This window comes from Chaetodon trifascialis, chromosome 9, assembly GCF_039877785.1.
Source record: "Chaetodon trifascialis isolate fChaTrf1 chromosome 9, fChaTrf1.hap1, whole genome shotgun sequence".
Classification (NCBI taxonomy): Eukaryota; Metazoa; Chordata; class Actinopteri; order Chaetodontiformes; family Chaetodontidae; genus Chaetodon; species Chaetodon trifascialis.
This window is the reverse complement of record NC_092064.1, coordinates 17,594,190-17,606,825: the sequence shown is the minus strand read 5'-3', so window position 1 is coordinate 17,606,825 and position 12,636 is coordinate 17,594,190. Positions and strand designations below refer to the sequence as shown.

Below are 12,636 nucleotides of genomic sequence, written 5' to 3'. Positions count from 1 at the left end.
TGATGAGCCCCTCAGGGAGATGCCCAGAGTAGTTGAACGTCTCATTTTCCACATCGCATCACTGATGAGGGCTAGCCCTGACTTCAAAGACGTACAGATCCAGGCATCTGGCTTCAAGTCTGCTGTAGATTTTAAGTGGGCCGAGCAGTTCAACAGATCAGACATCCAGCTACAAGAGTGTTGACTGTTTGAGGATCATTTACTGCTGAGAGGCTATAAATACGACGCTTTATTGCAGTTTGTGAGCATTGCACTTTCTCTTTCAGATTCTTGTCTGCTCCCTCTGAGGTAAACTGTCATCCTAACAAGCGCTGGTCTATTTTGGCAGGTTCTCAACGTACACTAATCTTATTCATCCATCTTCGGTGACTGTCCTCCTTCCTCATTCACTCTTTCCACTCCCCCCCTCGCTCTCCACTCATAGGGTGCGTAGTGTAGTGTGGAGCAGCTGCAGTGTAGCCACGCTTTCATTGCTGTCTCTCTTGTGCATGTCAATTCAGCCTGCCCGACAGCCAAGCACAATCTCCCTCTGTGCTGCCTCGTAAATCATGGCTTTCTCGGCGTAACACTTCTAATGCTGTGACATTGTGCGGCTTCGTTCTCTTTTTTTTTTTTTTTTGACCCTCCCTTCTCACTTTTGCCTTCCTCAATTATGCTCTTCTCCTCCTCTTCCTTATTCTGTCATCTTTCTGTTTTCCTCTTGTCTGTGCTTGTCGGCCAGGCTTTTGCAACTGGAATCAGAGCTTTACACTAGGATGTCCGTCTAAGTCACTGTGATCGTATGTGCGTGCCTGCGAATGCTGCTGTGTTGTCTCCCTGGACCTGTGACTATTCCTGTATTGTGGAAGCAGCTGAGGACAATTCTCAGTGGGAGAGAACACCAAGCAGAAACCCGACCTTGAGTAAAATTTCCTACTCCAATACTTCCACTCTGGAGCCTCCTCTGTCAGCTACTGTCCTTTTTACTGCATGTTTTTGAAACTACAACCTTTTATTCATATGGAAGTGCACAGTCTAGATTTGAAGCTCATGTTTTTTTAAGAGGCAAGGCTAAGCATTCACGTTGCCTCCTCACATGCGTGCCAGAACTAAATTGAAGAGTCACTGAGTTTGCCTTGTGGAAAAACAAGAAACAAACTGATTTTGTGTTACTGTCAAGCTTGTCAGACATGCTTTTTTTCTTTTTCTCTGGGAAATTGACCAGTATAACAAGTGTGAAACCCAGTCACTTGCATGTTGAAAATGTGCAGCAGTCCCTCACACCAAGGCTCGGATAATGCCATCCTGAAGAACAATAACATAAAACCACCATCACCCATGATTTTGGTGGCTGCAGATCTTCGTGCTTGTTCTCAACTGTTTGTTTTATTTTTTTCTGTTTGTTTGTTTGTTTTTAATGAAAACGATTATATATCAGGAAACTTCAATTCATGGATCACAATATCCTCTGCAACTTCTTGATGTGGCATGATGTGGCCAGCAACTGTTGACAGCTGGACATTTGTCTTACTTTGTCATGTTGATCGGCTCCATACAGGAAGAATAAACTAGTTTTTGGATTGGTTGTCAGGCTGGATGCACAGCTTGGAGGTTGTCCCAAAGCTACATGAGGAATGTGATATATTTTAGAGAACATCAGCCCAGACAGTTATATCCTCCTGAGAACCGAGGAAAAAAAGTATCTTTCAATTTAATTTTTTTTCTGATTTTCTGCCTCTTTGGAGCTAAAACAACTCACAGTTTACAAATTTTGTAAAAATATTTTTAGTTTAGATTTTACAGCACGTCCACTGTAGCGGACTAAAAGAACAATTTTACCATAACACAACGAAATCATAATAGGCTGACAAGAAAACAAAAATGTCAATCCATTTTTTAAAAATGAAACTGAACATTTGGCCTGTATCTTTTGTTGAACTACTGAACAAAATTGACATCATTAAATATTCATAACATTGCTATTATTTTTCTAAACAAAAAGTTTAACTGAACTCTGACACCAATTTTATGATTCCTGACATGTTCATAAACAAGAAAATATATGATTACCATAGTTAAAAAACCAAAATCTTAACAATATTTGACTTATCTTTTCTCTTTTCCTGGCATTTGCGATTTGCTGCAGTTTCCGCTTTGTCACACACATGAGATATCTTTGGAAAGGCCAGGATATCCTCTACTGAGTACACCAGGACTTAGTTGGGTAACTCAAATGAGTCAAAAGATATAGACCAAAACCAAATGTCCACTACAGAGGACACAAATGAACAGGCTGGGTCTCAGGAGGATGTGGTACTAGCGTCAAGACTAATTCCCTGCTGCAGGAAATCAAGATGCAGGCTAACAAACAAATGAGAGAAGAGGCATGTCGTTAGAAAACATGCACCCAGAGAGCTGTAATGATTCAGTGTTTAACTACGGTCCTCGTTCTGTTTGCTGATGTATAAAATAAATGGTAGCATGCATGCATTTTTAGGAAGTTGATTTGTGAGCCACAACGCATCACTGCATTTTTTGCATTGTCACTCATGGCTAAGCCAACAAGAAAGGTGAAGTTACTATTGATAGCTGACAGAGGAAATTGCATGTTTGATGCACATCTGAATATTTCATTTAATGTTTATCACTATTTCATGTACAAAAAAACAGTTGGTTCTACCTTCATGTTAACAAAACTCATGATTTTGTCCCTTTCCCTTGTATGTGCAAGCTTAACAGTTTATAGCATAATCTGCCAATTTGAAACTACATAATAATCAATTATTAATTAATCAGTATTCGTGGTGTAAAATATAAATTCTTTTTTTTTGCTATAGGTTAAAAGCACAGTCTTCATTTTATGCTTTTTGGAGTTTAGTAGTTTTCAGTGAATGTCATTAATAATCTTTGCAGGTAATCCCTCTTAAACATGATCAGGATTGATACCCGCCATCAATAATACACACAGTGTATTCTCTGCCAACAACTATAGTATAAAACAAATATAATGTTAGTACATTTCTCTCTTGAAGCTGTCATATATGGGCTGATGACACTGATCAAGGCTTGAAATCTCACCCCGTCCCCTCTGCTCTTGACCTCTGCAGGCGGAACCTCACAAAGCTGTCGTTGATCTTCAGCCACATGCTGGCGGAGTTGAAGGCCATCTTCCCCAACGGTCTGTTTCAGGGTGACAACTTCCGCATCACAAAGGCAGATGCTGCAGAGTTCTGGAGACGCGCCTTCGGGGACAAGTGAGTTCATTTCTGCATTACTTTTATGCACACAGTATAATATACCTCAGTGGTCCAATTTGGCATACTATTCCCTTTACAGGGTGTTGCCAAGAAGATGACTTAAATAAAGGTTACTGCAGTAAAAGAGTATACAAATGATATCTCTCTTCTTTCATTGTAGTCCCACACAGTAAATATCTGCTGGCATGTAAAAGTATGAACCCATGTTGTGTACCACTGATTCCCAACCCAGGGGTCTTTTTTAAAAAATTTGCGGTAGGCCTATATCTCAGGATTTCAGTAATTTCTGTGAAGAAAACTAAAGTAAATTGTCATTTTAATGTATAACTATTGAAGCTATAAACAAATCTGAATGCAGCTGTATTCACAGAGCTTTCACAGCTAAAACAGCCAAAGCGCTAAGAGAACAGTGGTCAAGCATCAGGGAGAAGAAAACACTGAATTTGTTAAAAGAAGAAGAAGCCTCTTCAGTATGTATGATTGTCAGTAAAGAAATAAATACTGACAGTGAATTGTTTTAACCAACAATTCCAACAAATATCAGGATGCAATATTCTCAGATGCAAATAATCTGCTCAAAATTCAGCCAAATCACTTCACACAAACTCTCTGCAGCTATTATGTTATGCATTGAATATAATATGAAATATACAGAAAATATGTCACTTGGTCATCAGGGTACTCAATTACAGAAAAGGGATCCCAGAAGGAAAAATATTTGGGAACCACTTGTCTATACAATCACACACATTTGAGTTCATCAGTCCCTGGGTGAACACAGCTAAATCAGATTGTAAGCATGTGTAGAGTATGAAAATAATCCAGACACGTGGAACTAAAAACATTTTAATAGCTGGGTTTTCCCAGTACCCAGAACAATCCATTAGTCTACCCCCATTATCAGATAGCTGTATGGTTTATACATCTGACATCTTCAGCAGAAAGTACCCGGCAATATGGCCGCTATTTGGGAAAGTATTGTATTTTGTAACTGTTGGTCTAAGTGCACTGAAATGTATCTGTTTTGTGTAACTGGATGCTGTCTCTTAAAAAGATCGCATCAGGTTATTCATGACCAATGACCCTCAAAGCTCAATTTGTGAGTACTAAAATAGTGCTTGTGCAAAATAAGATTTCCTTTTTATCACCTGTGAATCATTAGAATTCTAGTTCTTCACAGGAAGTGCAGTTCATATCTGTACTTTGGTGGTGTATTAGATGCAGGCACCAGCAAAGTAGCTGCTCATGATGCACTGAAGTAGCATGACACAGAGTAACGAGCAAGCCAAAGTTAGAATCAAAGCTGTCACCTCACCTTTCCTGCACCTAGGGTATGCAACACGGCAGCATGGATGCAGTTACCGCATCAGTTTTTACAAGGGGGTGTCGTCATCTGTTGCATTTTGTGTGTTACAGGACCATTGTGCCTTGGAAGGTGTTCCGTCAGTCTCTCCATGAGTTTCATCCTATCAGCTCCGGACTTGAGGCCATGGCCCTCAAGTCCACCATAGACCTCACCTGCAACGACTACATCTCTGTCTTTGAGTTTGACATCTTCACCAGGCTGTTCCAGGTAGTGAGCACGCACGCACACACACACACACACACACACACATTGCGCCTTTTTCCTTGTCTTATCATTACATTGCGAATTAATAAGAGGAGAAATGTACAGAGGAAGAGAGTGATAGAGGGTAATTCATAGCAGTCCCTTGGTGGAGGAAACAAATCTCATTTGAACAGCACATAATGAACTTAAACTAATGTAACACATCTTTTTTCGGCTAACTCGATCAACTCGTTAGCAGGATGCCTGCTGACTCGTTCACACTGTCAGATGGGATTGAAGTTGAAACTTCCTCCTGCTGTGTTTTGCAATGGTTTTGTCCTCTTTATGGGGTGTCTGTTGTTGCTTCATAAGGCCCAGACAGGTCTGCGTTTTTGTTTGTTGTTTTGTTGTTTCTGACCTCCCAACATAGTGATACACTGACATCCTTCTCAAGGACAGTCATCATCATACTGTATGTGCAGCCTTAAGTTTGTACTTCCTTACTGCTGGATGAATAATAAACGGCAGTGATGAACATTTTTGGAATAATTCCCTGGATAGGAATCTAACTAAGCATGCTCTTGCGGCTGTAGAGGGTTGGTACATTGTCAGTTTATGAGTTGTTTTCCTTTGCCAAACCCTGACTCAACTTTGTAATTGATAGACCACAGTACTGACATACTGCTCATGCGCAGGGAGTTGTGGTGCGGTAAAAGGCTAAATGCAGCCAACCATTTATATTTTGCAATTATAGACACAAGGCAGCAGGAAACAACCCATTTGCTTTTTTGAGTATTTTAGTGTATATTTATGCAGGCGCAGGTGCAGCACTGCACTTCAGAAACTCCTTTTCTTTGTCGGCATAGAATGAAGCAGCAGGAAAAAAGAAGAAAGAAATGGAAAGGATAGAGGAAGAAGAGGTTTGGTTTATCAGGCATCATCTTCAAAGCTTATCTATAGCATGTTGTGCCATATCAACGATGTGATTAACACCTTACCACTGACTTTTATACCGTACAATATGCAAACCTAAGTCACTGCGTTGTCATTTACGTGATATAAAATCCCTTGCATCATATCTTGTGTGCAGTAGTGTATGTTGTTTGTTCCCTCAGTGACATTATCCCTTGCTACTTGTATGCAGGGCACAGACCAGCTTAATGAAGCCTAAACAGATTACAGACATTTCCTATGACACTCCCTCATACAGAAACAGCCCTCCTCTAAATGTCCTCAAACTCAGAAGAGGAAGTGAGCCTGTGGCCATTTTGAGCTCTGTCCTTGATATGCAGTAGACTGGGGGTGACACGCTCTTTTATTATTATTGCTATTTAGTGTCTTTGAAATGTTTCATGCGGTGTCTTCAGGCTGAGCGATATGTTGATGATTATAGACCAATGTATTCTGAGTAGTGTACTTGTTCTTCTCAGTTAAGTGCAACAAATATACAAATAACTGTGCAATTGGTAGATGCTACATGAGCCAGTAACAGTGTAACATGAGGTTAGTACACCACACTTTTGTTTACTAGCCCAGTCCGTGTGCGATCAAATTACAATAAAGGGTTTAAGAGAGACAAGTTATAACACATCGAACACGAGTCCAGTGTGCTAAAAGTTTGAGTAACCAACATCAGATTTTAATTTGGAAAATACAGTGAAGTTACAGGCAGATGGGACCGTCCCTCCGTGTGTTTTCGCCTAATAAAAACAAGGTGAATTTTTACATAATAACCGTAGTGCATATTGAACCATGGCTGTGACTTTTGCAGCTCATCCTCAGTGCTGTATGTGTTAATTCTACTTCCTTTCACACACCAGACAGACTGGTGAGAGCAATTGCGGAACCACCTACTCACCACTGCACTCATTCAGCTATGGAGTCGTATGAATTCTTTTATATTTGCTCAAGTGTTCACCTCATGTTGTTAGGGTGGCTTGGTTTGGGTCATGCACTTTTTAAAGACAGAGACACAAGCACCTGTCAAGTTGACTCTCGCCTGCGTTATATACAGTATGGGAAGCAGTCTGGTCGTGTCCATTTAACCTTCCTCAGTCTGTGCCTCCAGATGGTGCCAAATGTGTTGCATGCTGTTTTAAGTGTTGCAAACACTGCTTAAAGGACCTTTTTACATTGCTTGACTTGATTGAAATGGCCATTGCAAATCACACTAAAGCCCAGTAAACAGTTGTTTTGGCGTCATTCAGGATGCAGTATATTTCTCCATTAGCCTGCTCGCACTGTTATTGCTGTGTCCATTCACTCACACATCAGATGAGTCACTCTCTCTCTTTCTTGTGTGTGTGTGTGTGTGTGTGTGTGTGTGTGTGTGTGTGTGTGTGTGTGTGTGTGTGTGTGTGTGTGTGTGTGTGTGTGTGTGTGTGTGTGTGTGTGTGTGTGTGTGTGTGTGTGTGTGTGGTGTGTGTGTGTGTGTTTGTAGCCGTGGTCGTCCCTGCTGCGGAACTGGAACAGCTTGGCAGTTACTCACCCGGGGTACATGGCCTTCCTCACCTACGATGAGGTCAAAGCACGGCTGCAGAAGTTCATCCACAAGCCTGGCAGGTGAGACAGAAACACATGCGCATGCACACAGAGACACACCTTGTAATGCAATCTGAGTCCATCAATTAGTGTGTGAGTGTGTGTACAGTTAGATAAAATCATTGTGGTTACTTAAGTGACTAGTGCTATAGCTGTGCATACAAACATGTGTATGTATATGCAAATTATCAATACAAAGACAGACAGGGCACAAGTTCAGTCTGGATGCCAGTTTCACATACCAGTTATGGTGTGTGTGTGGGGGGGGGGGGGTTGGTGAGTGAAGGATCCAGGGCAGCATGGCACTGGTACCTAGCATCAATGGCTTGATTGTACACTGAAAGCTGATGTCACTGTTTAGGCCTGGCTTGTGTAGAGCCACATTGACATCTGAGCGGTTATTGGTCAGTGTGAAACTATAAATTACAGCTTACAGTCCGGAGTGTTCTGTTTGTTTAAGGGGTACAGCAGTTGCTCCACTCCTAGGCTAAACATCGAGGCCAAGACTACTTTCTTCCACTTATGCAGTATCTCCAAACTCAATCCTTAGATGTTAGAACTTAGAAACTACTAATACATGCATCCTTGGATGGATTAATGTTATGCCTTTTCTTGGCCCACCTCAGTCACATGCCAGTGGTTTCCAGCTTTCCCTGAATGCTGCAGCTAGAGCTCTAACAAGGACGGGCTTCTTTGCACAGCTATTCAATACCCATGAATTTGGTAATTTGGTGATTTCCTGATACAAATATCTCAACTTATACAAAGAAACATGCATATAGGAAATGTTGCATATGCGGAGGATCGGCTGCAGGTCTCGTGTGGCACAGCTGTTGCCCATGAGACAAACCAGTTTACCTGACTTACCAGAAGAGTTGCACCAGCAGGCATAGCAGGGGGCAGCAAGGCCCCTGGTGGTGGTGATGATGATGGTACGTCCATTCATGCCACAGCATCATCATACTTAAAGGTGTAGTGTTGGTGTTTTCTTGTATATAAAAAAAGTTATGTTTACATTTGGTTTTACCTACAATAACACATTGTATGTATGTTTTTAAAGTATTTCAAATACCAAATTTCTACAAAAGGTTAACTAGCTTGTGTCGTCCTCCCCGTCTTTGTTGGCACTTTGCTGCACATGTTGGAGTTTTACCGCCACCTGTAGATTAGTCGAATAGTGTGAAACCACTGGTCGCACTGTGTATGGTTTGCTAGGTGGATATGACCATGCATAGTTCTGCCTACATAATTGCATTTGAATTTATTTTAGCTCATAAAAGGTACATGCACACTTGAAGAACATGTGTCTTTGTGTACACAATTTGCAAAGACTCTTTGCACCCTTCTCTATCTGATCACTTTCTGTTTTCAGTCTAACAAGGAGTGACACAACTCCAGCATGTCTTAGTTCTCTCTTCTCTCTCCTCAGTTACATCTTCCGACTGAGCTGCACACGGCTGGGCCAGTGGGCCATCGGCTACGTGACGGCAGACGGAAACATACTCCAGACCATTCCCCACAACAAACCCCTCTTCCAGGCCCTCATTGATGGCTTCAGGGAAGGATTGTAAGTCCACTGGCATTTTGTTTGGCACGCTTAAATCTGTCATTTTCTTGGGTTCATCTGGGCCTCTGGTCTTTGTCTCAGTAGCCGGGTCTTCATTTGATGCAGTTTTAATAAACCATCTATAAGTCAAGCTCCCTGTCATATGCAGGGCTTCTCTTTTTCTTCCTTCTCTTGCCCCAAAGCATGCATCTCTGTGTAAACCCACAATTGAATCTGCCTTTCAGCTCTAAACCAATCCAGCCATATCATATTGCCTTTTCCCATCATTCCTGTGTTATCATAACCAAAATAGAACTGTTGGTTTCTAATGTGCAGCTCGCTCAGTGGTTTAACTGGCTGGCGTGAATCTCATCTTTTTATGCCAGCGTTGATCTCTTTGTTTAATGAAAGCTATGGTTGGCCTGTCCCAACCTGTAATCAAATCCGGATTTTAAAATGGGGAAGTCTATACAGTATATCGCCTGCACACAGAGCATTTATCAAATAATAATTACAGCATCTGAACCATTTGTGAAATACTCTCGCGCTGTACATGCACCAACTCTGTGATGATATTAAACACGTTGCCAGATTGAATGAATGGACTGAACAGATGTTTTCATTACCACAGCCCGTTAGGTATACATGCAGTATAATCACACTAACTAATGATGATGATACCTTTGAAATGAAAATGCCTGTCAGAATACCCAAGGATACTGTTAGGAGAGTTCTGTGCATGCCTTCTAATTTTATGTGCCTTTGCATCTCCAGCTATTTATTCCCTGATGGCCGGACCCAAAACCCAGACCTGACAGGACTGTGTGAGCCTTCGCCTCAAGACCACATCAAAGTCACCCAGGTCAGAGCAGCGAGCCTCTTGGACTGCATCCTCAGTCTTTAGTATCTCGTACATTCTTGCTGGTCTTTGGCATTTTAATGTAAAGGTCAAAAGATTTTTTTTTTTTTGTAGACACACAGACAGTGCAGTGCATGAAACGCAAGCAGAAGAAGACGTGATTAAGCACTGCTAACCAAAAGATTCAAACAAATACAATTATTTATGTCTGACTTTAATGTTTGATAAGTGAGTTCAGCTGGCAGTAAAATAGATAACTGTGAGAAATGTCAGTCTTAGCTACTGAAGTAAATGCAGTGAAGGTCGCAGTACAAAAAAATTGTATGAAGTATTCTTTCCTATAGGGGTATATTTGGATACCAGGTATATTTGAGTACTGGATGTTTAACCTTTAATGCTGAGTCTTCACTTAAACAGTGTTTTGGTACCCAATTAAAATGTCAGGCACTATGGCTTGTATATCCTCTCAGAGTTTGAGTGTGTTTATGAACAGACTCATTCTGCTTGAGCACAGGACCGAAACTCAAAATACACCCCCACATTTCAATTCGGCTCCAGATCCTTCCAGGCTCTTTTTTTGAAACGATCTCAGGTGGTGTTCATGCCGTATGATGTTACAGTCTGTTTAGGCACCGAGAGCTCATAGTTGTCTCATTTTTTTCCCCCCCTCAGGAGCAATATGAGCTGTACTGTGAGATGGGCTCCACTTTCCAGCTGTGTAAGATCTGTGCAGAGAATGACAAGGATGTGAAGATCGAGCCCTGCGGTCATCTCATGTGCACCTCGTGTCTCACTGCCTGGCAGGTAGGAGATGTGGGTGGATGGAAGGGGTTTTTGTGTGGGTTAGATGCTCAAAGTTAAGTGTCATAACTCGTACCTGTTTAGAGGAGAGCTCGCTGTTGAAGTGCTCTTCTCTGCAGACCTAACCAACATATAAAAACACCTCCTTACATCTGTGTGTGCTCTTACATGTGCCTCTCTGCCCGTGCTACAGGAATCAGAGGGTCAGGGAACGGGATGTCCCTTCTGTCGCTGTGAGATTAAGGGTACAGAGCCCATCGTTGTGGATCCTTTTGACCCCAAGGACCCCAAGGATAACAGCGGGGGTTCCTGCAGGCCCACCTTTGGGGCTGAGGGCGCTCCCTCACCCAGCTATGACGATGATGATGACGACAGACTTGAAGACCCCCACCTCATGATGAGCAAACTTGCTTGTGCAAAGGTGAGATTGAGGAAGGGCTTGATTGAGACAAAAGTTAACTGAGTTTTGCTCAAAGTTTACAGTCATGACACTGGGCAGGCTGTCCGGGTATCTTCCATTGATTAAACATTGAGGAGCTTGGCTTTGCTGGTTTGAGGCTCTGGGTGCACCTCATGGGTTCCCACTGTCCTCTTCTCTTCTCTGTTTTTCTGAGAGACCGTCTTTGTACAGATGAAACACTCGCTGTCTTTCCCTTTTCACTTTTTGTGAGCTCCAAGCTCACGGCTCACATCTAAAGTCTTTCATCTCCATCTTTCATGGTGCCAAGGTAGCAGCTTTTTTTTGTACCTCTTGGTATTTGATATGTGAGGCATTCTCCTATCCTCCATCTTTTATGTGCCTCTGAGAAATGTGCATTAGTCTGCTTATATAGAGTAGGAGAGTACCTGAGATCACACACACTTTGATGTGGTCCCTGGAATTTCTTTGGCTTTGATTGCTGACCCAGCCTCTTTCTCATCTTTGACCATTTCTTTAAACGTACTGGTACTCTGTGAAGTACTTGCCTGTACTTGTAGCGTTGCTTAGTGTTTGTTTCATCTGTTTTGTGTTGAAGCAAAATGGGTCTTGTTTTTGTTTTGAGTAACTAAACAAAATAGACCTGCCATTGCACAGGGCAGTTAATTTTTCACTGAAATTTCAGCGTATAATAATATATTGCATATTTTTTTCCATATGTAATAAGCTTTACACAATTCAAACAGTGTAGCGTAGCGTAGCTGTAACATAGCTGTTTTGTTTGTGGGATCCAGGTGGAGCGGCCCCCATCACCCATGTCCATGGCTCCTCAGTCCTCGCTTCCCCCTGTGCCACCCAGACTAGACCTTCTACCACACAGACCTCCCAACCCCCCTGGTGCCTCCAGCCCCGGGGTCACCACTAAGGTAACTTAACATGTGCAACCAAGTCATTACCTTATTAAGTTTGGTCAAGGCATTTTCATGTTTCGCAGTCATGCATCCTCAATATGTGTTTCAGTTGTCCAGTTCATGTCGAAATGTTTGTGTCATACCTACAGGTGAACAGGAAGTAGTGCTGTCATAGGAAAATGAGGGGACATTGTTGCCTTGGTGGAATTTACACATCATTTTAATGCCATCTCTATTACTTGCCATGTTTGTTGGAACATAAAAGCCATTCAGTGTTGCCCTGATATTCAACTCCATTTTTTAGTGCCTACCTACTTAAGCATTCTGCTGTGCAGCTGGTCCATAACTTGACTTTTATGGTTTTATAGTTGAAGCAGAGAGCAACACCAGTCTAAAATCTAAGCATAATTTCACTTGTAGCCCAGCTCCGTTATTGAAACTGTGCTCAGTCTTATTACCCCCCTGATACAGGGATGCTTAAATGACAGCCACAGCACTCATTGTGTTTTATATTCTGCATATAACTAATTTCAGAGTGCATTTCCACGCACTCACACATTGACATTACTACATATTTCTGCTTAAATGTCGATAAATGCAAACTGCTGATAGGAGACTAGAACTGTCTGCAGATGAACAGCATTATTCCTTAGTGTTCCTTGGTGTAATTCATCTAAGTTATGTATATTGTTGATTATGATGATGAATGCACACACAGAGGTCTTGTTGCTAAATGGATTTTTTCCCCTGTAGACGATAACTGCACTAAGTTTTC

General features: G+C 41.9%; 1 protein-coding gene across 1 annotated transcript in view; it reads left to right on the top strand.

Moving 5' to 3' along the window:
• The window catches only part of cbl (Cbl proto-oncogene, E3 ubiquitin protein ligase), a 37,893-nt gene that overhangs the window by 17,905 nt on the left and 7,352 nt on the right, over positions 1–12,636 (top strand). The window contains exons 3-10 of the mRNA XM_070970330.1: positions 3,087–3,233; positions 4,653–4,809; positions 7,226–7,347; positions 8,756–8,893; positions 9,647–9,734; positions 10,404–10,535; positions 10,726–10,953; positions 11,745–11,876. Coding sequence (XP_070826431.1) covers positions 3,087–3,233; positions 4,653–4,809; positions 7,226–7,347; positions 8,756–8,893; positions 9,647–9,734; positions 10,404–10,535; positions 10,726–10,953; positions 11,745–11,876 — 1,144 coding nt within the window. The remainder of the gene's footprint in view (positions 1–3,086; positions 3,234–4,652; positions 4,810–7,225; positions 7,348–8,755; positions 8,894–9,646; positions 9,735–10,403; positions 10,536–10,725; positions 10,954–11,744; positions 11,877–12,636) is intronic.